Source organism: Equus przewalskii, chromosome 14 (assembly GCF_037783145.1).
Source record: "Equus przewalskii isolate Varuska chromosome 14, EquPr2, whole genome shotgun sequence".
NCBI lineage: Eukaryota > Metazoa > Chordata > Mammalia > Perissodactyla > Equidae > Equus > Equus przewalskii.
Genome location: NC_091844.1, coordinates 50,179,345 through 50,206,895, shown reverse-complemented (window position 1 = coordinate 50,206,895; position 27,551 = coordinate 50,179,345). Strand labels below are relative to the sequence as shown.

Genomic DNA, 27,551 nt, shown 5'->3' with positions numbered 1-27,551 from the left:
CTTTCCTTTTTCCTTCCTTCCTGTTGATTACCTGTATATATTTTAGAATTCCATTTTGATTTATCTATATTATTTTCAGAGTATTTCTTTGTGTAGTCTTTTTTAGGGATTGCTCTAGGTATTACACTACACCTACATAACTTATCATAGTCAACATTTTTATCATTCCCAGTGAAGTGAAGAAGTTGTTTCTTCCTTTACCCTCCCCCAATGATAATAGGATTTGAGAACCGTATGAGGCAATGCTACAATTTTGCTTCAACTGTCAAACACACTAGAAAACTCAAGAAAAGGAAAGTCTATTGCATTCACCCATATTTTTACTTTTCATTCTTCTTGATAGTCCTCCTTTTATAATTTTATTTATATTTTAAGAACTTCCTTTAGCCATTCTTTTAGGGTAGTTTTGCTGGTGATAAATAACCTTAGTTTTCTTTCATTTGAGAATGTTTTGATTTTCCCTTTTTTCCTGAGGGATATTTTCACTGAGTATGGGATTCTGAGTTGACTGTTCTCTTCTTTCAGGCTGCTTCCTCCTGGCCTCCATGGTTTCTGATGAGAAATCCACTTATATTTGAGTTGTCTATTTTTCTCTTCTTTGTTCAAATTGGGTTATCTCCATTGTTCTATCTTCAAGTTCCCTGATTCTTCCACTGATTCCATTCTGCTTTTGAACCTGCATTAATTTCCTGGGGCTGCCATATCAAACTACCATAAACTGGGTATTAAAATAACAGAAATTTATGGTCTCAACTTGGGAAGTTTGGCCAGAAGTTTGAAATCAAGGTGTTGACAGAGCCATACTCTATCTGAAACTTGTAGGGGAGAATTTCTTCCTTGCCTCTTCCAGCTTCTGCTGTTTGTGGCAATCTTTGGTATTCCTTGGCTTGTAGATGCATCATTCTGTTGTCACATGGCTGTCTTCTTTCTGTGTGTCTTTGTCTTTTTCTTATAAGGACATCAGTCATATTGGATTAGGGGCCCACACTACTCCAGTTTGACTTCATCTTAGCTAATTACATCTTCAAGGACCCTATTTCCAAATAAGGTCACATTTTGAGGTACTGGGAGTCAGGACTTCAACATACCTTTTCGTGGGCACATAATTCAACCCATAATAAGCCCATCCATTGAATTTTTTCTTATAGTTATTATATTCATCAGTTATAAAATTTCAATTTTGTTCTCCTTTATATCTTCTATTTCTTGCTGAGACTTTCTATTTTTCATTTGCTTGAAGTGCTTGTTAAGTTGTTTGCGTAATTGTGTGTTAAAGCAGTTTTATGAAAGCTGCTTTAAAATTCTTGTCAGATAATCCCAACATCTTAGTCATCTCTGTGTTGATTGTCTTTTCATTGTCTATTGTCTTTTCTCATTCAGGTTGAGATTTTCCTGGTTCTTGGTATGACAAATTATTTTTAGTTGCATCCTGGACATTTTGGTTATTATGAGACACTGGATCTTATTTAAATCTTCTCCTTTAGCCAGACTCTTCTGACACTGGGCCAGCAGGGGAAGGTAAGAGAGCCATCTTGCTATTGCCAGTAGAAGTGAAGAGCCAGGTTCCTCATTCAGCCTCCGTTGACACCCCAGTGGAAGGAGGGGCTCCTCGTTACTGTTGGGCAGGGTGGAAGTTCAGGCCATCCACTAGGCTTCTGCCAACATCTCTCTGGCTAGAAAAGGAAGAGTACATTGTTACTCCTCCTCATGTGACCTCCATTGACACCACAAGGGGGAGGTCTCCCTATCAGCAGACAGGAATGAAAGAGTTGGCTTCCCACTTGACCTTCTCTGACACCATCTAGTGGGTCGTAGCGATGCCTCATTACAGCTGGATGGGAGTACAAGTCCAGGCACCCCATGTGGTCTCCGATGCCTTCAAACAGATGGCTCCATCTCATTATAGCTGGGCAAGAGTGGAAGTCGAAACTCCTTACCGTGGTTTTGCTGACAGGGGTGGGGCGGGGCCAGTTTTTTCTGTGATGTTTGATGGGAGTAAAGCTGTTATCATCTAAAAGTTTTCTGTCTTGCTGCCCCTTTTCTGGTCCTTTGGCTAGAGAGAGAAGGCTTTTGTTCTTTTTTGTCTGTGACCATTGGTGTTTCTGGATTGCCAGCTTCACCAGCACCCAGTCTGGTATACGTGAAGCAAAAACAAAACCAGGGAATTCACTGCTGTGTCATTCTTTGGGTTATAAGGTTTCTAGCTGGTCTGTGTTCTTCTTTCCACCTTTTGGAGCCTTCTTATGTTTGTTTTATATATAATATGCAGAGTTTTCAGCTGTACTTAGTGGAAGGAATAGGAAGAAGTATGTCTACTCCATATTGTTCCTGTCTCTCCTGATATTTGAAGCACCTAAGGTAACAATATAGAATATTCAAGATGCTGCCATTTACCTCTTATAAAATGACAAGTTAGGAAAGAAGAAAAGTACAGCTATTGTGGGAACAAAACTGGTTCTCCAGGTCATAGCCTTAAATTCAGTTTATTGGTCTTTACCTCCATCTTCTCTAAGTAGAAATTTAGATTGGAAAATTAACTGGAGACAATGGACATTATCTTTGCTAATATTTCATGTTCATGTATGATTATACACACTGTGATTAAAAAAATGAAAATGGAGTCATTTGTTAACTAGGAAATTACTGAATCTTTATCAAGACCCTGATGAGAATGTTGAAAAAGTAGCCATGGGCAAAATTGCGTTTCAAGTCAGCCTCCATACCTTCTGTGAGATAATTATAACTACTAATTTTCATATGTACACTATATACACATCTCTTCGATATTAAAATGCTTTGAAACAGGCAGTAATGTGATCATTAACAGTGTTCCACTGTGTGATAAGGTCACCAGTTGGCCATAGCATTGTGTCCTATGGTCATCTGAACTGAAATCTGTTGAGTTGAGGGGGAAGGATTCATCATGGTGGAACAGTATCTGATGTTCAAATAATGTCAGTTAATTTTGGAGTTGTATTAGAAAATGGAAAATGCTACAAAACTGCAGAGTATAAATAAATCAGAACTACTAAGACTGTAACCATTTCAAAGTTACAAGGTGCGACAGAGATTATCTGGATTTTCATTTCCTGGAAGATGTGAAGGATGAAACAGAGGCAGAGAAACAATACTGCTGGGTTTAGTATGTTGGTTGTAAGATATTCAGAAACTAATTATAAATATTTGCTGCCTTAAGACATACGCTTATAGACTAACTTGTATTTTTTTATTACTGACAAATATATTATTTAGAGTCTATACAGTTACTGAAATGCCCTCTATTTGACTGTAAAATAATATGTAAAAGATAATGGGCTGTTTCTAAAACACATTTCTTTTTACATTCATATTCAGAGAAAGAACTTCATAGATATGGATTTTTCTCACAATAAGCAAAGTGAAATTGTTTTTCACTTTTGTAATACTATCACTGAAACCTCCAGGCAAAAGTAATGAGAACACACAGAGTGCAAAGAAATTAATCTGATTACACTGATGTGCCGCATAACAATGTTGTTGGTCAACGATGGATAGCATTTATGACGATGGTCCCATAAGATTATTACCATACAGCCTAGGTGTGTAATAGGCTATACCATCTAGGGTTGTGTAAGTACACACTATGATGTTTGCACAACGAAATCACCTAATGATGCATTTCTCAGAACGTATCCCCATCATTAAGAGAGGCATGACTGTATTAAGATTTGTTTAAATGTTGCAAAACTGGTGCTGATTACCAATGATATATTAAATGTATATGACAGTCTCTAAACAAAGCAGGAGAAAATGAAAATCTGATGCTCTGAACTGCAATGGGCAGTTGGGGAAGAGCTTTATGTTTTGTCACAGGTGTAATTTCAAAGAACTGTGTACTCAAAGAAGGACCAAAGATCAGCATTCCTGTTTTATTCTTTATTTACTAACATAAAAAATAGACACTATAAAATTGCCTCACTAAGGCTTTGGGATCTTGGAATTTCAATTTCAGCATCAAAAGTGCTTTGTGTATGCAACACACTTCCCCTCTGAGTCTGAAAAATTGACAAAAGAAATGTGACCATTACATGACTATAACAGTCTGCTTGTTTGATGATAACCTGGGGTCAATGCTATCAAATACGTGTATGAAGATTCCCTTACATACTTTTCAAATGCTCTTGTGACTGATGAGGCTATTCAAGAAACTTTAAATGCTGAGATTACAATGAGGGAAAACCAAGCTTCCATCAGTCACAGTCCAATCAGAGAATGGGCCCTGTATTGGTTATCTCACGCTATGTAATATGTTACCCCAAAACTCAACTGCTTGAAACAACAAATATTTATGACCACACACTGTTTCTGAGGCTTTGGAATCTGGGAGATGCCGAGAGGGTGGTTCTGGTTAAAGGTCGCTCAAAGGAATGTAGTCAAGGTGTCAGTCAGGGCTGCAATAATCTGACAGCTCAAATGGGGAAGGATCAATTTCCAAGCTTACTCGTGTGATTGTCTACAGGCTTCTAATTCTTGCTGGCTATGAGCTGGAGTCTCAGTTCCTTGCCACATGGGCCTCTCTATAGGCTACCTGAGTGCCTGAATGTCTTTACAATGTGACAGCTGTCTTGTCCCAAAGTCAGCGATCTGAGAAAGAGACAGCCCAAGAAGGAAGCCACAGTCATTCATAATCTAATCATGGAAGTGATACACTCTCACTTCTCTTTTATTCTATTGGTCACCCAAACAAACTATTGTACAATGCGGGAGGGAACAATACAAGGTTGTGAATACCAGGAGGTGGGAATCATTGGGGGCCCTCTTGGAAGCTGGCTACCACAGGTCTAGAGCAGATTTGCATCTTGGATTCACCCAGAACATGGGTTAAAGCACACCTCCTCTAAGAGCCATTGTCTATTATTGGGAAGTTATTATGGCTGAGTTTACTAGTGATCATCGAGACAGATCACAAGGGGCAAGTGGAAAGTTGCTGACATTTCTCTGCCAAGATTACATAACCTCTTTGTAACCTGAGTCTCCTAAACATACTGAGCAATGGCAGTTCAACTCTAAATCATGCTTTTTATGGGAACCAAGGTCCAAATTTAATTTCAAAAATATGCACGATCTACAGTATAGCCCCGAGAAGGGTAAAATATACAATGAAGTAATATAAAACAGTATAGTGTTACAAAAAGTTAAGTGATTATCAGTCCTATGCACTTAAGAATAAAGTTTTAAAACTTAGCCACGAAAAAGATAGAAAACAAGAGATCTTTCAGCTTTCTTATTTCCCAGCTTGAATAATTTAATTGGATTTTATAATATCAGTGGGAATCAATGACTGCTTTTAGCTTTTCTATTTTAGGTGAAAGATAAGTCATTTTGAATACTTCTGGTAGAAAATTGCCAGGTAGAGATACAATCATTAAAAATTACTATATAAAATTCTTGGCTTTTTGTAAAGGAAATTTCAGATAGTTTTCAATTTAGGAAAGTCCTCTAAAGGCCTTCATATAAATCAGGTGCTTGAAACTCACAAACCAAAAGGTACCTGACCCAGGCAAAGCAAATACATGGTGGCAGGCCATAAATAGCTCTACCGAACTTATACACACAAATAAATAAATAAACAGCCAATTTGAAACATAATAGGATTTTTAATCATTAAATAAGAGCCATCTGGTTAGGTCAGGGCCTGTCTGCAGGCTAGAAAGCCTGTTTAAAAGGGAGAATAGTGGCAATAGATGACTTCTTCCTTTTTCTAGCCCTCCAGGTTACCTGTGCTTACATCCACCCTCGGCCCAAGGCGAGTGATGCTCCTAGATGCTCTACCCTTCAGGGGAGGGAGAGAATTATTGCAAACCAACAGATGGTGATTTCTGCCTGAGGAGGGGAAGAAGAAGGGGTGGTGTTGGGGTGGTGACTTTATTTTAGCGGTGATTCTCCACCTTGGCTGTATAATAGAATCAGAGTCTCTGGGGTGAGACTCAGGTGCCAAACCCTTGTTAAGCTCGGCAGGTGATTTCTATGTGCAACCAATGCTGAGAATCTTTGTCTTGGGACAGGGAGCCTCATTTAAGCTTTCATCAGAATCACCTGGAGAGCATGTTAAAATTACAGAATGCTGGGCCCCATTCTCCGAGTTTCTGATTCAGGAGGTCTGGGGTGGGACCCAATAATTCGCAAGTTTAACAGGTTCCCAAATGAGGCTGATGTTGCCATCCCAGACTTTGAGAACCAATCTTAGAAGAGTTTGGCTCTTGTTGTACTTTTATTGGAGTTCAGCTGCAGAGACGGACGTGGTAGTGGGAATGAAACTTGGTAGAAGAAGAGGACAGATACCACCAGTCTCCCTTCTTTCCCGGCCCGACCTCTTCAAAGCTGAAGGTGAACTGGGGTCTGCTACTGCATCGCCCTGCCCCTATTTTCTTAGTCTTTATTTCGCAAATTGAGAAAATAAAGGCTCTTCAGGGATCATGTGAACGGCCCAAAGCTGGGTGGATGGGATTTAACCATCCCATTTCAGCTGGCCTTGGCTCACTCAGACCAACCTCTTCCCTGCCTCTCTGGGGTGTCTCCAGTTAACCCCGCTCAGTTCATCAACCTCTCTCTCCCCTCGGGCCCCGCCCCCAGCGTCCTTGCGTAGTTGCGCGGCAACGTGCACCGAGGGTCAACGCCAGGGGAGCGGTCCTCAGCGGAGCACTTCTTGCTGCGCAGGCGTGAGGGGCGAGGCAGTGGACCTGCCGTCATGGCCTGCATCAACCCAGTGGTAAGGAGGAACCGCCCGGCCTGTCGGCCTGTGCTCTCTGTAGAGGGAGCGCTGGCGCCGGGTTCTGGTCCACACACCCTTTCTTCTCTCCTGGCCCTTCACAGACTGTCAGAAACCCTCTTCCCTAGGGGCTCCGACGCTGCTTCCCCGGGTTGGAGGAAGCCATGAGGGCCAGTAGCCCAGCCGGAAGTTGGGCCTGCCCCCACCGGAAGAACAAGTGTCCCTCCTCTTCTCCTCCTCAGTTCTCACCCAAACTGGTTTTCCAGAATGAGCTGTTTAGAGTGGGAACTTGCCGTGATCCTCCCAGTTTCTTATGTGTTTAGAAAATTTTCTGAGTTCAGTTGTACGCTAATTATAATTCTTAATTTTAGTATGGTCATTGTTGATTCAAAGCTATATTATTTACCTGAAATAATAGAAAATGTGTTATGTTACCCCACTACATATTTTTAGAGCCCCCACCCCCTCCATCCTTTCCCCAACCTGTAGCATCTTAATGCTTAAGGGTACAATTGGAATTGAAGAACACAAACACCCGTCTGTTACAGTTAAGGGGTACCTAAACCTCATGATGAGAATTGACGGTCTAAACAGTACTTATGAGAACCTCTGTCAGTCTTAAAAACCTGAAATAAAGAACAAGAGAAAATCGAGGGTTAACCTTGATTTTCATTTCATCTCGACAGACTTCATACTTGGTGAAAGACAACGTGGTTGTCCAGATCTGTGTTATTTTATGGGTTCCATGTATACATCTGCAGCATTAAAGGGTCCATTTTTAGAGACATGTTCTTATTTAATGTGCATCTATTTTCTGATAATGTGTTTTGAGATATGTAAAATACTTGTGCTTGAATATAAGCTTGCCATGTACATATACCATTTCATCTGATGGTGAACTCCAAGGAGAGTGTGTGTGTTTTCTTTTAAATAGAGAAGAGGTTAAGATGGAGTTCTTGGCTATGCATAGTTTTAATAAAGATAACAGAGAAAGAATATAAAGTCTAACTCTAGTCCTAGAAGAGAAAATATGTTTAATATCTACTTTACTTTTGAAAAATTGTGTTCTAATGGGTTATTTTTGGTGGCTGCTGTTACACTCTGAGGGCATAACTTAAAGATGTTTTTAGCCCTAGGAGTTTTTCCTCCAGCTTTAAATGTGATTACACTAGCTGGGACTAACACTGAAGCATCAATTGAGTGTGCCTTTATTAGTGTAAACTGTTTTAGAAGAAGCAACTAATCTAGGGTACTTAATCTTAATGGATATGCTTGTGAGTAACGTATTATTTAAATATTACTGATTGGCCTATTCATCAGCTTACCCTTGATCTTTAGAAGGATTAGTTTAAAACCTTGCTACTCTTGGCATGAGCAGGAGGAGTATTTAGAGTATTTACTGGGTAGTATGAAAAAGCGGTCCTAGACTGCCGCAATTTTCATTTTGGCCTGACTAAGCAATTTGAAATAAGAGCAACTCAGCTAAATTCCTGTTTTGCCATTTCTTGTCAGTGGAACTTCCACTAGGTCAGTATTGTTAGTACACTTAGCACTGCCCTTTTGGACTGGGGTGGGAGTGGAGCACAATTTACATAGCTTTGAAGGACTGAGTTTATTTCACAGGGCTATTTTTCTATTGGTATTTACCAGTGTTCAATCTGGGTAGAAACCTGCTTAATATGATTGTCATGGCATGTTTTTACTAGGAAGCATTTTAGGATGTTACTTAGTCTCTGCAACATGCAGATTGTGGAAAGGTAAGGTTCGTTCATATCCTTCTTAGTTTCTGTTAGGAAATCTATTTTGGTGCAGTTGTACTTTTACTTGACAATGGTTCAGAGTTTTTTTTTGAACTGTGTGTATTTTGGAAATGGCATGGGCTTTGGTAACTCTATTGTAAGTGCTTGCCACAATCTTATGGCTTGGACTTTCCTTACATTTGGGGAAATAACATAGTGAGCTCTAAAAAAGCTCCTTTGGCCTCTTTGAGAAGAAGGTAAATTGAAAACAGAAGGTTCATTTCCACCTGCCTTAAATTTAATTTCCCTTTTTATAAGAAGTGGGGAGGTTAAATACTGACACAAAAGCCAAGTAACGTAACAGTAACCATGCATCTTGATGAGATTATTATCTTATATTTTATTGTAGTCCTGTACTTGTAACACAATTTATAGGAAGTTACTGGAAGTGGGATGTGCTTAGTAAAAATCCTTATGGTGGTTTTTCTTTAAACTGTAAGATTAGAATGTGTGCTTTGCATGCCTCTTAAGGCTGGATACGTTCAAACTTGAGAATTTAAAACTTTAACAATTGCTTTTGTGTAGCCTAAACTCTACAGATCTGTAATTGAAGATGTAATTGAAGGAGCGCGGCATCTATTTGCTGAAGAAGGTGTAGAGGAACAAGTCTTAAAAGACTTGAAGCAGGTTTGTAGACAAGACAGGTTTCTCTCTCTTTTTGTTGTAGTTTTCTTAGCTTAAAAAACTGGTAAATTATAGTTCCAACTCCTTAATTGTAGTTTAGTACTTGCCTATTCATTGTGCCATCAGCTGACAATTTAATTTAAAAAATGTAAAAAAAGAATCCTATAAAAGTTTTATTATTTTTTTAAAAGTAAACAATTTTTTTTTCTCTGCAGCTCTGGGAAACAAAGGTTTTGCAGTCTAAAGCAACAGAAGACTTCTTCAGAAATAGCCTCCATTCACCTCTGTTCACTCTTCAGTTGCCACACAGCTTGCACCAAACATTGCAGTCACCAACAGGTTGGATACAGTCAGTAAATTAGTACTATTTGGACTTCAGAACTAATTCTCATTTGGTGGTGGTTTTGAATTAGACAGGGTAATATTCTTAAGGTGAGAGGGCTTGGACCTCAGAATCATTGCTACTTAATGAACACAATAAATCATCACCCCATGTAATTATTGAGGAAAAGTTAGATTACTCAAACTAGTGCTTTAAAATATTAAAGTCCACAAAGGTGACAAAGCCTTACTTTAGAGGAGTAAGTCACGTAGTTTATGGGCTATTGGGAGCACCCACTGGTTATTTCAGAGCATTTGATTGGATCTAGTCGAGGAATAATCCAGCCACCATTGCTGAAGAAGCAGAGGGACGGATGGGTGCTTGCATACTTGTGCATTCTTTCTCTCTTTTGCTTTCTGTAAATATTATAGATCTGTTATTCTATTGGAAGCAAAATGGAGAGTTAACAAGAATATGGAGAATATTCAGGCTACCTCATTGTTTTGGATATATACAATGATGACTATAAATTGACCATATACATCTTACCTTTATTCTTGTACTTAATGAATCTAGACCTCTGCTTTTAAGGGAAATATTTGTCCATATTATATGTATCAATTTAAAGTGGAAAAGACTAGCTAATAAAAAATAAAATGATACTGTTATATCTTTCTAGCCTTTATTCTTTCTTTTCTCCTCTGACTCATAATCTTTATGCTACCCTAATGTTTGTCTATATATATGTCCATACACAGACACACACACAAACAGGTTTCATTGGGTTTAGCTGCAATTCAATAGATTAATGTCTGCAAGAGGTGAGGGTAGGTTTTGGATTAGATTGTCAGTAATAACTAGGTTGTTCATTGCATACTTGGGAAAATTCACATGAAAATCACATTAGCCAAGATGAAGAGAAAATAGTAAGGAGGCTAATACCTCGTCTGTTACAGAATGAGAGAATTTAAGTGTGGCAGCAATAACGACTTATAAAAATGAAATAAATTAACAATGAATATTGAATTACCAAACAAAACTTTTATCTAATACTGTGCTTATAAAGTATAACTTTGCTCTATAAGGATTAGCCGTGGCAGTTTTAATTACTAAGTTGACACATTGAAACATTTTCCATCAGTTGTGGGGTTTTTGGCTATGCTTTTGTTTTTGCTATTTTATTACTTTACATTTATTACTATTTTATTACTTCACTATTTTATTAGGGCATCCTTTTATTTCTCTATTTAAATAACATTCTTTTGAATTTTTTTTCTTTATCTCTATTAAAGAACTTTAAAGATGTTTTACTTAGGAGTGGCTTGGAGTGTGGCCAGTGTGGAGGAGTAAACTACTTGACAGTCTTTAATCAAAAGCCTAGTTACCATTTCTCAGGTTCTTTGTCATTCAAAATTGCAATACTAGATTTTGCCGCAAGATGGTAATATTACCAGTGATTTAAATCACAAAATAGTCTTGCAACTAATGTAACTAGCTGGATTTCACTCAGCATTTTATTATTCTCTTTCTTAGAATAACAGAAATAATTACATTTAAAGACAGTTTTTCTCCTTATTCTATATCATTTATAATGAAATGGTTTAAGAGGAAGTACATATATCTTTTAAAAATGCATTATAGGCCTTATTCCTATCCTTCTTCATTTCTAGGTACCCTACAATAAGATTCTTGGAGTAAATAGCCTTATAAATTGGAAGTACTTCTTAATTATGTCTTTGCATTGTATGCTTTTAAAAGCCTGATTAAAATAACCTAAACTAACTTACCTCTACAACCTTTTTATCTCTTGATAACAAGTTCAAATTAATCTACAATGGAATAAGTATTTACCTTTGTTCCACCTTTAGAACTTGTTTGCCCTATCATATTTTTTTTGACTGTATCATCCATTTATTTAGTAATTTCCTATATCTTCAATTGTCAACTGTTTTTGGTCTCAGGACCTCTTCACACTTAAAAATTGAGGACCTCAAAGAGCTTTCTTTTATGTGGGTTGTAAGTATTTACTGTATTAGAAATTAAAACTGAGAAATCCAAAAAATATTGGTTTATTAATTTAAAAAGTTTATCATATGTTAACATAATAACTATATTTGTTAACAGTAAGTATTTTCCAGGACAAACAATACTTAGAAGAATGGCACTGTTTTACTTTTCTGCAAATCTTGTTAATATCTGGCTTAATACAAGACAGATAGATTCTCATCTATTTCTAAATTCAATCTGTTGTGATATGTTGTTGTGGCTAAAGTATATGAAGAAAATCCTGCCTCCCACAGATATATGATTGGGAAAGGAGGAGTATTTTAATAGTATTTTCAGATAACTTGGTATTACGTTAAAACTCAACAAGTAGCAGTATCTGAGAGGTTAGATGCAGAGTGGAATCTGAAACCATATAATGGACTTTTTATAATGTTAGATGGTTATTTGGAAAATATTGGTTCACTGAGTTGTGGAGTTGACACATTGCTCATTATGCAAGATTAAACAAATCATAATCATAAATATCACCACACATCAGAAAAGTGTTTAAGTATTGCGAAGCTATCAAACTCACTGTGGTGGATATAAAGTTTGCAAAATTCTAATTTTTGCTTGAGAGCTTGAATTTTATCATTGCCAAACAAATACTGTCAATTTGTTTTCCTTGAAGTGATGGACACACTTAGTTCATTTTCAAAAAAAATGTCTGCCAAATACTCATGTCTGAATAACCATAGTTTCTGTCAGTTTTTCTTTCAAGTAAAAATAGTGTTTCTGGAAAAAAGAGGCTAGATCAGCTCCCAACTTAAACAATAGCACCAGTGTTTTTCCTTGTACTTGTCTATGAACAGAAATGCTCTTTCTGTTCTCCCCATTTCATCACACAGAATATTAAAAGGAAATACACTTTAGGGTTGAAATTAGTAAAAATAATTTATATGGTTACATTAAGGAACGTCTTAAGTGAAACAGTTTGTTGTTGCTGCTGGTTTCTTTTTTTGTTTTTTACTGTGAGTGAGTGGCAATGGAAAATAAATCCATTGGTCACTAGTGAGATTTGCTGCTGCCTTAATTCAAGCTGAGGTGCCTTCAGTTTTACTCATCATTGCCTTGTGCCATCAGAGCAGATGTCAACAAAACAGAACAAAAAATATTTAGTGAGAAATGAAAAAGGCATGTGTTGTCTTGGTATTGTAAAACATAGTTTGACCTCGTGAGCACCCTGAAAGGGTCTTGGGGAGCCCCCGGGGTTTCACACACTATACTTTGAGAACTACTGTTCTATTGTTAGGGTGAGTATATGTAATTATAATATGCTTTTAAATAATTTTTTAATTATAAAAAATAATTTTTTTAGAGCAATTTTAGGTTCATAACAAATTTGAGAGGAGGGACAGAGATTTCCCGTATACCCTTCACCCTCACTCATGCATAGCCTCTTCCATTAGCAACATTCCCCTCGAGTGGTACATTTGTTACAATTGATAAACCTACATTAACACCATCATAAACACCCAAAGTCCATAGTTTACATTGTCACTCTTGGTGGTGTATATCCTCTGGGTTTGGGCAAATTTATAATGACATGTCCATCATTATAGTATCATACTGAATATTTTTATTGGTCAAAAACATCTGTGCTCCACCTCTTCATCCCTTCCCCTACACCAACCCGTGGCAACTACTGATCTTTTTACCATCTCCATAGCTTTGCTTTTTCCAGAATGTCATATAGTGGGAATCATACAGTACGTGGCCTTTTCAGATTGGCTTCTTTCACTTAGTAATTTTAAGGTTTCTTTATTTTTCTTCATGGCTTGATAGCGCATTTCTTTTCAGCACTGAATAATATGCTGTTGTCTGGATGTGCCACAGTTTATTTATCCATTCACCTACTGAAGGACATCTTGGTTGCTGCCAAGTTTTGGCAATTATGCATAAGCTTGCTATAAACATCTTTGTGCAGGTGTTTTTGTAGACATAAGTTTTTAGCTTCTTTGGATAAATACTAAGGATTCTGCTGGATCATCTGGTAAGAGGATGTTTAGTTTTGTAAGAAACCACCAAAATGTCTTCCAAAGTGGCTGTACCGTTTTACGTTCTTATCAGCAATGAATGAGAGTTCCTCTTACTCTCCATCCTTGCCAGCAGTTGGTGGTGTCAGTGTTCTGAATTTTGACCATTCTAATAGGTTGTATTAGTATCTCATTGTTGTTTTAATTTGCATTTCCCTGATGACATATGATGTGGAGCATCTTTTCATATGTTTATTTGCTATCTGGATATGTTCTTTGGTGTCTATTAAGATCTTGGCCCATTTTTCAATCGAGTTTTGTTTGTTTTCTTAATGTTGAGTTTTAAGAGTTCTTTGTGTATTTTGGATAACAGTCCCTTATCAGATATGTCTTTTGCAAATATTTTCTCCCAACTTGTGTCTTGTCTTCTTATTCTCCTGACATTGTCTTTTGCAAAGCAGTTTTTAATTTTTATAAAGTCTAGCTTATCAGTTATTTTTTTCATGGATTGTGCCTTTGGTGTTGTATCTGAAAAGTCATTGCCATACTCAACGTCATCTAGATTTTCTCCTATGTTATCTTCTGGGAGTTTTATAGTTTTGCATTTTACATTTAGGTCTATACTCCATTTTGAGTTAATTTTTGTGAAGGGTATAAGATCTGTGTCTAGATTCATTTTTTTTGCTTGTGGATGTCCAGTTGCTCCAACACTATTGAAAACACCATCTTTGCTCCATTGTATTGCCTTTGCTCCTTTGTCAAAAATCAGTTGACTGAATTTATGTGTGTCTATTTCTGGGCCCTCTGTTCTATTCCATTGATCTATTTGTCTTTTCTTTTGCTGATGCTACACTGTCTTGATTACTGCAGCTTTATAGTGAGCCTTGAAGTTGGGTATTGTCAGTCCTCCAACTTTATTTTTCTCATTGAGTATAGTATTATATTCTGAGTCTTTTGCCTATACTCCACTTTTGAGAGAGAAATGGGATTCTATTTATAATAGCCTCAGAATAACAGGTGTAAACTGGGATGTGGGCAGACTGGGACGTGTAGTCACCTTGTTTGTGATTGCCTTATTTCTAGGGCAATTCACATAAGCTTCAGCTATTTGTTCTTCATGTCACATGGCCTTTTTTGTTTAAACCTTCAGTCATTGTGGGAGGAAGACAGGAAAGAACAGGAACATCGAGAGGTTTGTGGTGGCTTTCATCATTGAGCGTTAAAACTCCTAAACTATATGTTCATTTGCTCTTGAACTTAGATCTGGTGAAAATTGCAGCAATACTATTGGTTTTTGAGTTAGAATATTCAGTTTGGTCATGAGAAGATATCCCTATGCTAATAAGTAGTTACAAAGAAGAAATTGACCAGTCTTTGCACCTCTTGAGTCATGTGACTTCGATATTAAGATTTGGAATGGTTCAAAACAGGACCAAGGATTGTGAAATTAACTGCTTTAATGTTTCAAAGACTTTTTTGGTGTGTAGGGAAGAATACACTTATAAATGTGAATGTTGTTATGCTGTATTATTTTTACTAAATTTCTTAAATTATATTTGTGGAACTGAATTCTTTCTATATTCTAAAGCCTATTGTTTGAGAAATTTAATATTTCTAGAATATATACATGAAGACCAAAATTCTGGCACTTTGAGTTTAAATAAAAACATGTATTCAGTTAAAACTTAATTGGTTATTGAAACCAGCTTGAATATTTTAAAAAGTGTGTTTCACACACATATAATGGTGTATATAATTTGTGAATGTATATAAATGGTGCATATAACTTGTGAGTTTAGTATCAAAATTAAATAGGAGCTGCATGAAACTTCGCTATAAACTCTTAGTTCAATGCTTTTATTCTGATGGCTGTAAAGAAACTCTTAAAATTCTCGTATAGTTCTCTTTGATTTATATAAGTATAGAGAATTAGCCTTTAGGATTTATTGCAAGGTAATTAAAAGAGGAAGATTGTTGCTGTTTTTCCTCAAGAAATTCATTTAATTGCTTCAGTGTGTTAACAGATTTTTGTTTCCTCCCAGGCTATGGCTTAAGTTGTACCAGCTTAAGCTTTGCTCACTTCAGCTAATTAAGTCTAATGCCACTGTGTTCCTGCCACTCCAATTCTTTCTAATTTAGCCTTTCTAAAAGAATGCCTGTTAATAAGCAAAGGCATAGATGAACAGAGGATAAAAATAATTTTGTGCTTCATTAACCATCAATCTCTGTAGCCTCACTTCTGTTGTCTAAACGTGGAAAGAATGGTTATTTTAAAAAATATTTGCCCTTCTGAGCTGTTTGTTGTATATGATGGAGCCATTCTAGCGTCAGAAACAGATTTTTTTTTTTTTCTTAAAGATTTTTTATTTCCTCCTTTTTTCTCCCCAAAGCCCCCCAGTACATAGTTGTATATTTCCTGTTGTGGGTTCCTCTAGCTGTGGTACGTGGGACGCCGCCTCAGCGTGGCCCGATGAGCAGTGCCATGTCCGCGCCCAGGATTCGAACCAACGAAACACTGGGCTGCCTGCAGCAGAGCGCGCGAACCCAACCACTCGGCCACGGGGCCAGCCCCGTCAGAAACAGATCTTTGAGGCAGTTTTCCTTAAGGCAGTATGTGAAAAAAGGCCATAATAAATAAATTACATTTAATACATATGTATTGCATAAACATGCTAAAAGACTCTCATTTTTATTAAAGAAAAAGCAAAGTGATATTCTTTTTTTTTTTAAGATTGACACCTGAGCTAACAACTGTTGCCAATCTTCTTTTTTTTTTTTTCCTGCTTTTTCTCCCCCAATCCCCCAGTGCATAGTTTTATATTTTAGTGGAGGGTCCTTCTAGTTGTAGCACGAAGTGATATTCTAACGGTCATATTCAGCTAGGTAAAGTGAGCCTTGAGGTGAGGTTTAAGTTTACATTGATCAACTGAGATCCTTCTAGTGGAGTTACTATTTCTTTATTTTTTAGTCTTATTTTTTAATGATTATATGTTCAACCATTTGGTCAACCTTTTAGATGTTTTATAAATGAAGAGATAGCATAGCAAATTGATGGATAATAAAGGAAAGATATGTGAGATTGCAGCTTTAATGCAGGTTGAGTTGGTGTTTTCCTAGGAATTTGTTCTCTTGTATTTTTCTTAGCAGTCTAAACTGTTTCATGCAAAGACTTCAGGAGACATGTTCTTATGCATTTATTCCTAAAACTATGTAGCTGTGCTTGCTTACTTGGCTGAAGTACTGTAAATAACTTTTCATAAAATGAATGAATTGAAATTTATTTTGAACCTATAAAATTTCAAATGGTTTTTGTGGGGTTACATATTTTTGCTCGATAGTATAGTCTCTTGGAAAAGTGCCACTTTAACAAATATTACTTTTTCTCTCCTTTGAAAAGTTGTAATGGAGATTAAGTGCTACATTGCTTACTAAAGACATTTTGTATTACTAAAGACTAAAGTATTTTCTTATGGATTTCTAAAGTACAGTATACTTGATTAGATGAGAGATTTCCTTTTGGGACTTAAAGTAGGTTAGTTGTAAAGTCTTTATCTAAAGTTCTTGGGAAAAAAGTAATACTTTTTACCTCTCTTAGAATCAGGAAGTTTAGAATTCATTATGGCCTAACAAATTAGTGATGGAAAATGTTTTTTTAAAAATAAGCTATACTTAGAAATTTTATTAAATTGGTAAGTTCTAATGAATTTACAATGTTTATTTTGTTTTCTATGCAGCATCATTAGTTATTCCTGCTGGTAGAACTCTTCCCAAGTTTACTACAGCAGAACTGGTATGTAGCTTATTTAAGAGAGAGAGATATATATATATTTTAGGAAGATTAGCCCTGAGCTAACATCTACCACCAATCCTCCTCTTTTTGCTGAGGAAGCCTGGCCCTGAGCTAACATCCGTGCCCATCTTCCTCTACTTTATATGTGGGATGCTTACCACAGCATGGCTTGCCAAGTGGTGCCATGTCTGCACCTGGGATCTGAAGCGGCGAACGCTGGGCCGCCAAAGCGGAACGTGCGCACTTAACCGCTGCACTGCCAGGGCAGCCCCTAAGATATATTTTAAAAGATATGACCCACTTTTAGTGAGTGATGGCAGAAGTGTAATTCACTTTAGTGGAGATGCCTTTTCCCTTGATTAAGGAAATAATATATTTCTAAAAAGTGAAAACAAATTTATAAAGTAAAAAGTGAAAGAGCCCTGTAGTATTCTACCCCAAAGATGACTGTTTTAGTTGTTTGATGATATCCTTCTAGACTTTTTTCATGAAAGTTATATTAATTTCAGCATAAAAGTAGGATCATTCCGTGTACTATTTTGGAATTTTTTTTAACTTAGTAATATGGATGGACACTTTTTAGTGCTGGTTAAATATTGATTAGCCTTTGTGGATATATCACAGTTTAAAATAACCAATCTTTTGTTGATGGATGTTTAAATTACTTTTGGTTATTTTTTAATATAGCATTCTATTGATTATGCTTGTAGTTGTGTCCTTATGTATTTGTGTGAAAATCAGGTAACCAGGATAAATTCCTAGAAGTAGAATTTCTGGGTCAAAGATCATGCATGTTTTCAGTTTTGGTATATATTGCAAAATTGCCCTCCAAAAGGATTGTCCCGTATACCCTCATATAAGCAGAATCTGAGAGAACTGATTTTTATCATATCCTTACCAACATTGGATGTTACTAATCTAATCTTTTAAATTTGCAGGTCTGATAGGCAAAAACGTTTCTTTGTCTTTTGATTTACTACTTAAAAAAATTAAAATGCTAAGGTTTAATTATTCTAAAATAAAAATTAGACACTATCATATTATCTACTTTGAAATGCCATTAGTGATCAACTTATAGACTAGAGGACTCTTGTAGACAGCTGTGGTTCTTCTGTTTGACATCTTGAGCATCAGTGGCTCAGGCAAAGCTGTGTAGTGGGCAAGTTTTATGAGTCAGTATCCGTAAAAGGCTTATTAGCTTCATTGCCAATAGCTGTAGAACAGAATGCCTTTTATCCTTAATGAGATAATCTAAATCAAGTATTACAAAGCTGTTTTATTAAAGAACTCAGCCCTAATGTAAAGCATTGTCAAACGATTGTTGTCCTGAATCAGACTTTTTGACCCTCTACAAGATCAGGAAAAAAAGATACAAGTAAAGCCATTTTTCTAACTTTCTAATATAAATTTCTCATGTCTAGGGCACCTCAAACTCCAGGGCAAACCTTACTTTTTCTGGTTATCCTATTCATGTACCAGCAGGTGTGACACTGCAGACTGCATCTGGTAAGAGTATCGTTTAAAAATATTTTGTTTTCACAACTAGAAGGACCCACAACTAAAATATGCAACTATATACTGGGGGGATTTGGGGAGAAAAAAGCAGAAAAGAAATTTTGTTTTTAGTTTAGCATTGGTACTGACTTTTGGATTAATTTTCATGATTTTTAATAAACTGTATACTAGAAGTTAGAGGAACTGTTAATCAAACTAATTTCAAAAGTAATAATAAACGGTGAGTCGTATTGTGGAGGCGGTCTGCCACGAAACGCTCGGTCCTAGGCCTGTCCTTATTTCACTCCCAGTTCTCTTTGTACAAGATGCTTTTATGTATGTTTTCTCTAATTCAATGCAGTTAGCTAAAGTTTGACAAATACAAAATAACGTATCTGTGTCCCTGCCAGCTCTAATCAAGAAAAACCATGGATTGATCAACCTCTGCTGCCTTTCTTATTAGAGATTGCATGGTATAATAGAAAGAATATCCAAAACGTTTGGAGATTAACCAGCCTCTGCTTTTCACAGCACTGTTTCTTGGTCTGAAAGAGAATCATACCTATTCTTTGGGTTGTTGCAAAGTTTAAGCAAAGCACCTAACTAATCCTCAAAAAATAAATTTCTTCTTTCTTCTTTTTAGTATTATTTTAAAGAAAAGAAGGAGAAAAAATTTGATTACTTCTGAAATTATTAAACTCCTTTTGGATAGCCTTGTCTTTTAGTTGTTATATGGTATCTTATATCTTAAATGTATGAAATACATTCTCCATGAGATTTGGAACCCATGGATGAGAATGACCAACTATAAGACTTGAGCATACATGGATTTTGGTATTTGCAGGAGGTCCTGGAACCAATCCAATGCAGATACTGAGAGACCACTGTATGTTTATTAAAATCCCAATTTGAGTTAGTAACACTGTTATTTATCAAACAGTGGGAGAGGTTTATGGAATAAATATTGGTGGCCTGTATGTATCTCAAAATATGCCGTATAAGCAATAGTGGGAAAAGGCTAGAGTTAAAGCAAGACATATTTAATTTTAAAAAAATAAGAGTAATACATACTTATTGTAGAAAATACAAAAAATCTGAAGAATAAAAGAAAAACGCCTAGAGATAAACACTATTAACATATTGATATATCTCCTCCCGGGCTGTTGTGCATGGGATTTTCTTTTAGAGGAAATTAGGATTCTGTTATACTTACGGTTTTGTTTTCTCCTTTTTAAGGTCACCTTTACAAAGTCAATGTACCAATTATGGTGACACAGACTTCTGGAAGAGCAAGTATTCTTCAGCATCCAGTTCAGCAAGTAATTCAGCAGCTTGGGCAGCCCAGTGTTCCACAATTGAACCCATGTTGTCTTCAAGCAACTACTGAAAAAGCGCAGAGAATGGAAACTGTGCTTCAGCAACCCACAATTCTTCATTCTGGGACAGAGGATAGGAAACATTTAGAAAAGGCCACCAGTGATACACTTGTCCCTCCTGGAAATGAGCATAAAATCGCGTCTGAAGCTTTGCTGAGTCAGCCGGAAAGCTCTCAGTACATCGGTCTTCCAGGGGTTGTGTTTCCGCCACAGGTCTCTCAAACAGACTCGAACGTGGAGCCAGTGGTCAGTGTTTCAGCTAGCATGATTCAAAATCTGCATGGGGGGCCCCTCTTCAAGGGCCCTCAGGGGACTCGGGACCAGCACGTGTCTGATGTTCAGCTTCATCTTCTCAAAAATAGGAAGTTTGAATGTGATTCTGTGAAGCAGCCAAGAAATATAGAGGAGCCCAGCAGCTTACCTGTCTCAGAGAAGGTAGTTGTGTGTTCAACTTAATGGTATCGGGATAAACAGTGGCCAGTGATTAGACATCCTGAGTATTTTTTAGTCTGTAAGGTTACCCAGAAGTACATGTGTTTTGGTTTTTTCTTTAGAAGATTGTTTCTTTATTGTTGTTTTTAATATAACGATCAGTTCTTAAAGTATTCATGCTCTGCATTTTTAAACTTTGAATTTTAATTAGAGTATTTCTTTAAAGAAAAGGCATTTGTATTAAGTAATCCATTTTATCTCTCTTTTGCATTGTGAGAATTTTTCTTTGTCTGCAGATAAAATTTAAAAGACTCAGGGGCAACCCGGTGGGGCAGTGGTTAAGTTCACATGTTCCGCTTTGGTGGCCTGGGGCTTGCCGGTTCAGATCCTGGGTGCAGACATGGCACCACTTGGCAAGCCATGCTGTGGCAAGCGTCCCACATATAAAAAGTAGAGGAAGATGGGCGTGGATGTGAGCTCAGGGCCAATCTTCCTCAGCAAAAAAAAGGAGGATTGGCAGCAGATGTTAGCTCAGGGCTAATCTTCCTCAAAAAAAAAAAAAAAAAAAAAGCAGAAATCCATCCTAGTAATTAAATGAATATTTTGAGGTAATTCGTTGTCATACTTAACAAACAGAAGAGATTTGAAGTATTTTTTTTCTTACTCTGCCTAATTCTCCTAAACTCCTGTATGAAAGTTTTCCTTGCATGAGGAATTGTCTTGCTAGCAGGTGCTTTGTTTCTCCCTGCTTGCTAAAATACTAGGTAACTTAATTTGTTTTGGAATTCAAACTTAAAACAGCTTCTAGTTACCTTTTCATATTGAAAATTATTAATTTCCAAGGAATTGATAGTGATGGCAGAAAGATTCATAGAGAAGTTTGAATGGCAAAATTAAAAAAAATCTTGTGTTGTCTTTTTACAAATGTAGAATATGCCTTATGGCTAATTCCATTTATACAATTTGGTGACGTGACAAATAATTAAAGGTTTGTGTCCCTAGCCAACGGTTTATTGGTCCACTAGAGCTTCCGTACAAATCTGTAGCAATGGATGGTTAAGTGCCCCCTTAACATTTTCTTAGGTAGAAGTGGAGAGATGTAGGGCACAGTGAAGGATGGGAAACAAAGACAATGAGCGCCAGAAGCTGTGACCTGTTTGAGAGTGTTTCAGATGTTTGATGAAGGCTGCTCAACATCTTTTAGTAAGTCTGTTTTTAGTTTAGGTGTAAAGTATTAAGACTAAAATGTTTTTTGGGTATTTTTTTCTCAATGTTTTCCACATAATATGTAAAATTGAAGAAATGTAGGCTAAACGCACAATTATGAAAAATTTGGTTTGGAGAGAAAAATAACTGTACATTTATAATAAGTGTGCTTCATCAGTTATAGTTTTTGGAGGTATTTTTCTCCTGGACTCACTACGAGCTTTGCAGATTTTCACTGTGGCGATTCAAGGACTTATTCTACTGTTACTTATGAGATGTCAGCTTGTCCTTTGTTCTGATGTGGGGAAATAGCATGGTTAAGGGAGATTAATCAAGGATTGTTTAGGGGATAGTGGTTGATAGCTTAAGCTTTGAAGCCACAGTACGTTCTGATTCCAGATTCACTACTTATAAGCAAGCTATGGCATGTTACTCTCTGAAATCCAGTTAAGTCTGTAAACTGGGCATAAAACCAACCTCATAATTTTTAGTATTATCAGAGATGATGTATATAGAGTTTTTAATAGCTTCTGGCACCATAATAAACTTTAGATTAGTGCTGTTATGTTTTATGGGCTTGTGATATGTTGGGTAACTTTTCCTATAACTTGTTGGTTAGTTTTAAAATAGATCTGTATCTAAAACACAAAAATCCAAACATTCAAAAGTATTTACTTTATAAAATTTTTTAAATTAATTTACTGTATGTAGGATACCTTCAGTTAGTAATCTGCTAAAGTTTAAGATGATATAATTTTCAAAAAATTTATTAATAGGTTTTCTTTTTTATAATTTTGTAAGTAGCTATTCAGAAATTCTTATTGCTTAAACCAAGTTACAATTAGCTAAACTTTTTGTTTTCTTTTCCTGTGTAGTAGAGATCTTAAATTTCTGTGTAGGTCTGACATTCTTACTGTTTCATAAAATATGTTCCTGACAATTTTTGATGTGTTCCTATTTTAAAGAACGTATTACTATGTTAAGTTTTTCCTCAGTGTAGGAATTTTGTTTTCTAATCATATAATGCTAGAGAGATCTTCATTGGAATTCCAGAAAGTAGGAGTAGGAGAGAAATAGATATGGCAATGTTACCTTCTTTAACTCCTTTTTAACTCCTTCCTGCTCTCCCCATCATCCTTATTGCCCCACCTCCAAATATTGTCATTGCTGCTGCCTTATCTTTTAGTTGTTTACCTTTGACTGCATCCTGTTATCTCCTTCATGAGCTCCTCTTTATCTTCCTCTGCTATTTCCTAAGGTTCTATCCTCAGCCCATCTCTATTCTTACATCATGTTTCCCTGGGCAATTGCATGCATCATCCTGGTTTTAATTACCACCTATTTGTTGATGACTACATTTCCAAGCCTATTACTCCTCTGTGCTTCATTCTCATGTGTTGGCCTTCCAGACAGCTCGACCTCAATGTCACAATAATTCATTGTTCCTCATCAGAGATACTGCATGGTACCCATGGTACCACTGCCCGCCTGGTTTCCTCAGCTAAGCACTACAGTTACTTTTAGGCTCTTTTCCCCCCTTATTCTCCTCATATTGTGTGTTTTTTAAAAAATATTTTTTAATTGTGGTAAAATATATGTAGCATAAAATTTACCATTTTAACCATTTTTAGGTGTACAATTCAGTGGCATTAAGTACATTCACATTGTTGTGCAATCATCACCCCTGTCCACCTCCAGGACTTTTTCATCGTCCCAAACTGAAATTCTGTACCTGTTAAACAATAACTCCCCCTTGCCCTCTCCCTTCGGTCCCTGGTAACTTGTATTCTTTCTGTCTCTGTGAATTTGGCTATTCTAGGTACCTCATAAGTGGAATCATACAATATTTGGCCTTTTGTGACTGGCTTATTTTACTTAGCATAATATTTTCAAGGTTCATCCATGGTCCATGTCATCCATGTCAGAATTTCATTCCTTTTTAAGGCTGAATCATGTGATTTTGATAACTTTTAAAACTAAATATTTCTGGAAACTGTTCCTTCTTCTCCATCCCTACTGCCATTGCCCTAATTGCTTTTCACTTGGGATAATATAATAGCTTCCTGACTAATTTATTAACTTACAGTGTATGCTGTTTCTCACTCCACTCCTCCCAATCCATCAATCCTAGAGGTTAAAGGCTTAGGCTTTAGGGATCAGAATTGTTTTGAATCCCCTCCCTATCACATAATTATGTGACTTGGGTAAGTTACTGTTTCCTCATTTGTAAAATAAAGATAATGGTATCTACCACAGAGTTGTGGTGATGGGAGGATTACACGAGATAATCGGTGTGAAGTGCTCAGCAGAACACTGCCTAGCAGAGGGTAAATGCTCAGTGCATGTTGGCTATTGTCTCTGTTCTTCAGGGCTACTAGAGACTTACCCAAAATGCCTCCTGCTTAACACAGCACTGACAGCCCATCACCTAAGGATGAAGTTCAAACTCCTTAATGTGGTGTGCAAGGACCTCCCTGTCCTTTCTTTGCCATTGTTTCTTATTTATTCTTCCTTCATTTCATGCTGACTACTTTACTGGGAACACCAAACTGTGAGCAATTCTCTGTGTTAAGCTTATTGTTTCCTATTTCTCTCTTTGCTTGTGTTATCCCCTCTGCTTGGTGCCTGGATTTTCTCCCCACCATCCTTTCCTCTGATTAATTCCTATTTATCCATTCATTACTTCTTCCAGAAATCTTACTTCAATACCTCTCTTCCTACCTCTTCCCCCTTCATTATTAGTTTGTTCTGTGTTATCACAGCGCCTTAGGCATGTGTCTGTCGTAATGTAGTTAAAAGATACATTAAAATGTCCTGTTTGCATTGAAAGGTACATTTTTTTAATCTTTGTATACCCAGAGCACCTAAGAATATATACACATTCACGTATACTAGAATATAAACTTTTAAAGAACAGGATCTGTGATTAGTTTATTTGACTCAGTAGTTCTCAACCCTGGCTAAATATTAGAATCATTGGGGCATTAAACAAAATAATGTTTGGTCTACCTCAAGAGATTTAGATCAAATTGTTCTGGGGTGGAGTCCACTCATTAGTGTAAGAGCTTTATGAGGTGATTGTAATACATAGTTAAGATTAGGAACCACTGATCTAGCTCAAAATCAATGTATGAGTGAAAAATGGATGGAGTGAGGGGAAGATAAGAGTTTTTTTCTTCCAAATCCATTCTGATATTCCTCTAAAAGATAACATATCATATCAATAGTTATTTGAATTCAGAATTCAGTTAATTGAGCAAATATTTTTTGTCACTATATGCCACTCCTAAATTAATATCTCTAAATCAGAGATTTTTGAACCAGATATGTGATATTTTTCTGTCTTTATAGGAAAAAAGCTTATTTAACAAAATACTTTTTTGTATTTGTAAAAATATGTTAAGGTATATTTCATGCCAAATAAGAGTGGCATGGGATGCTACTGTACATGGTAAGGTAATATGCAACCATCGTTGCCACTATGTTATGGTAGATATCTGGATCAAATTTCAGTTCAGAATTAAAGAGATATGCCCTGCCATTATGATTATGGGCAACTGAATTTCACATAGTTTAGTTTGAAAATATGAAAAGAAATTATATTAAAACTTAGATTTCTTTTGTTTTATATTTATCTCCACATGTGAGTGTGAAGTTCTGTCAGTCCTTACCACATTGGAAAAATATGGTTCTTTCGTTAGAGGAAAGCTCAAATTGAGAAGGTTGGAAACTAGATTTGGCAAATAAAGCCTTATCCTGAAGCATCCTATGCATTTGCTTATTGTACCACCCAGCTACAGAAGCCATATACAATTGAAGAGACCTTAGTGAAGCTGAGAATCTTGGCAATTATTGAGCTGTTTTGTATTAGAGCAGAGAAGGAAAATTGAATCAGTGCCTATGTCAGATGACGTCATCCTCGCTAGAACTGTTGACATTTCTTCACATGCACTCGGAACTCATAGAAGTATCAGCAGTGACTTTCTTTTAACATTCAATGGTATGAAAACACTACTGCTTCTCAGGGCAGCCAGCCTCTGATTTTAATCATTATTTGCACATTGGTACCATCAAAAAATTCCTATGCTGTAAACCCTTTTTTTGGAAACTGACATCTTTGTAACAGTGAAAAGGTTTTTGTCTTTGCAAAATTTGGTACTCTCTACACTGGTGAAGCTCCTGAAATCCTTGGCAACACATGGTTTTGCTGCTTCAGTAAAGAGAGCATTGCTGTCTATTTCAGCACATGCATGCGTTAATGTTAAGACACAGCCCATAATTCTAAAAAGCCTTATTGTCTGCCAAGAAACTCAAGTACATTAGAGTGAAGGTATTGAATCATTGTCTTTGTTCAAGACGTTTGTCAAAAAATGTGGGCAAATGTTAAATTCGTCTTCATGCAGAATTTTCCTGTCTTTTCACTGGACAACGTTTGAAGTCTTTGATTAATCCTTGGGGAGACGTTTACTATTTTTGAGAGAGTGAAAACCCCCTCGTAAGAATTTGACTTGGAGGAGTTCATTGATGAACTATGTAGTGGATGTTTGGCTGTCTGAAAGACAAGTCTTTCTATTCCTGGTCCTGCAGAATCAATCATGGATGTTGCTGTAAAACTGCTGGCTGTTTTGGTCGAATTACCACCTTGGAAGAGGAGATTGGAGTCGGATAATCATATGGATTTTCCAATGCTTGGTGGAAGTGCTTCTGAAGAAAGAAGTTGAGAATGACAAAACTCTTTTGTAGTTATTGATATTAAATTTGGATTTACTCTCCTAGAGTTAAAGAGGACCTCACTGATTTATAAGGTGATGCTACATGAATTCAATTAGAACAGTCCTGAATCTTTAATATTCCTTAATAAGCTTATCCTCATCTGACAAAGTACCATGGGAGCTCTGATTCATTTTGCAACAAAAGATCTTGTGGTTTAAGTTTTTCAGTACTTGTTGCTATTAAAATGAAAATCAATTCCAATGTGGTTTAGGCCTAGGACTAAGCTTAGCATAATTTAATTTTACAAAAATCAGATTTTTTTGAGGTAGAATTTATGTACAATAAAATTCACCATTTTTTAGGTGTACAGTATGAATTTTGACAAACACTTGCAGTTATGTTACTACTACCACAGCTGAGATACAGAACATTTCCATCACCCCAAAGAGGTCTCTCATGCTCCTTTGTAGTCAATCCCCTCTCTCCACTTCCGGTCCCTGGCAGTTATTCATCTGTTTTATTTGGGTGTAGGCTTGCCTTTTCCGGAATGTCAAACAAATGGAATCATGCAATATGTAACTTTAGCATAGTACCTTTGGGATTTATTCACGTTGTTGCATTTGTTAATATATGTCTTTGTAGCACAATTCGTTTATCCATTCACCAGTTGCACATTTGAGTTGTTTCCAGTTTTTGGTATTTGTGAATAAAGCCCCTAGAAATATTTATGGGTAGATTTTTTTTCTTTTTTGGTGTGGACTTAGAGTTTCTTTTCTTCTGAGTAAATACCTAGGAGTGGGATTTCTAGGTCATATGTTGCATGCGTGCTTATAAGAAACTGCCAAACTCATTTCCAAAGTGGGTGTATTTCTACCAGCAGTGTATGGTGGAGTTTTGCGTTTCTGCCAGCAGTGTACAAGATTTGTAGTTGCTTCACATCCTTGATAGTTGACGCTGTCTTTTGGAGAGGAGAAGTTTGTGATTTTGATGAAGTCTAATTTATTTTTTCCTTTTGATTTCTGCTT

At 36.6% G+C, this 27,551-nt stretch overlaps 1 protein-coding gene and 1 long non-coding RNA gene across 6 annotated transcripts in view; one reads left to right on the top strand and one right to left on the bottom strand.

The window, feature by feature from the left end:
• Positions 1–6,613: 6,613 nt before the first annotated feature.
• Positions 6,614–27,551, top strand: part of GTF2A1L (general transcription factor IIA subunit 1 like) — a 47,405-nt gene continuing 26,467 nt past the window's right edge. The window contains exons 1-6 of one of the 5 annotated variants that reach the window (XM_008529205.2): positions 6,614–6,748; positions 9,073–9,174; positions 9,387–9,510; positions 17,250–17,305; positions 18,727–18,811; positions 20,036–20,610. In XM_008529205.2, coding sequence (XP_008527427.1) covers positions 6,728–6,748; positions 9,073–9,174; positions 9,387–9,510; positions 17,250–17,305; positions 18,727–18,811; positions 20,036–20,610 — 963 coding nt within the window. In that variant the 5' untranslated portion in view covers positions 6,614–6,727. Of the gene's footprint in view, positions 6,749–8,359; positions 8,506–9,072; positions 9,175–9,386; positions 9,511–17,249; positions 17,306–18,726; positions 18,812–20,035; positions 20,611–27,551 lie in introns of those variants that run through there. The other 4 variants (XM_008529206.2, XM_070572717.1, XM_070572718.1 and 1 more) reach the window with 4 other exon arrangements.
• LOC139075562 (uncharacterized) lies at positions 20,015–23,145 on the bottom strand. The gene is made up of 2 exons (XR_011526090.1): positions 23,008–23,145; positions 20,015–20,236 (listed from the first exon to the last, which is right to left on the bottom strand). It is a non-coding gene; the product is annotated as an uncharacterized lncRNA (long non-coding RNA).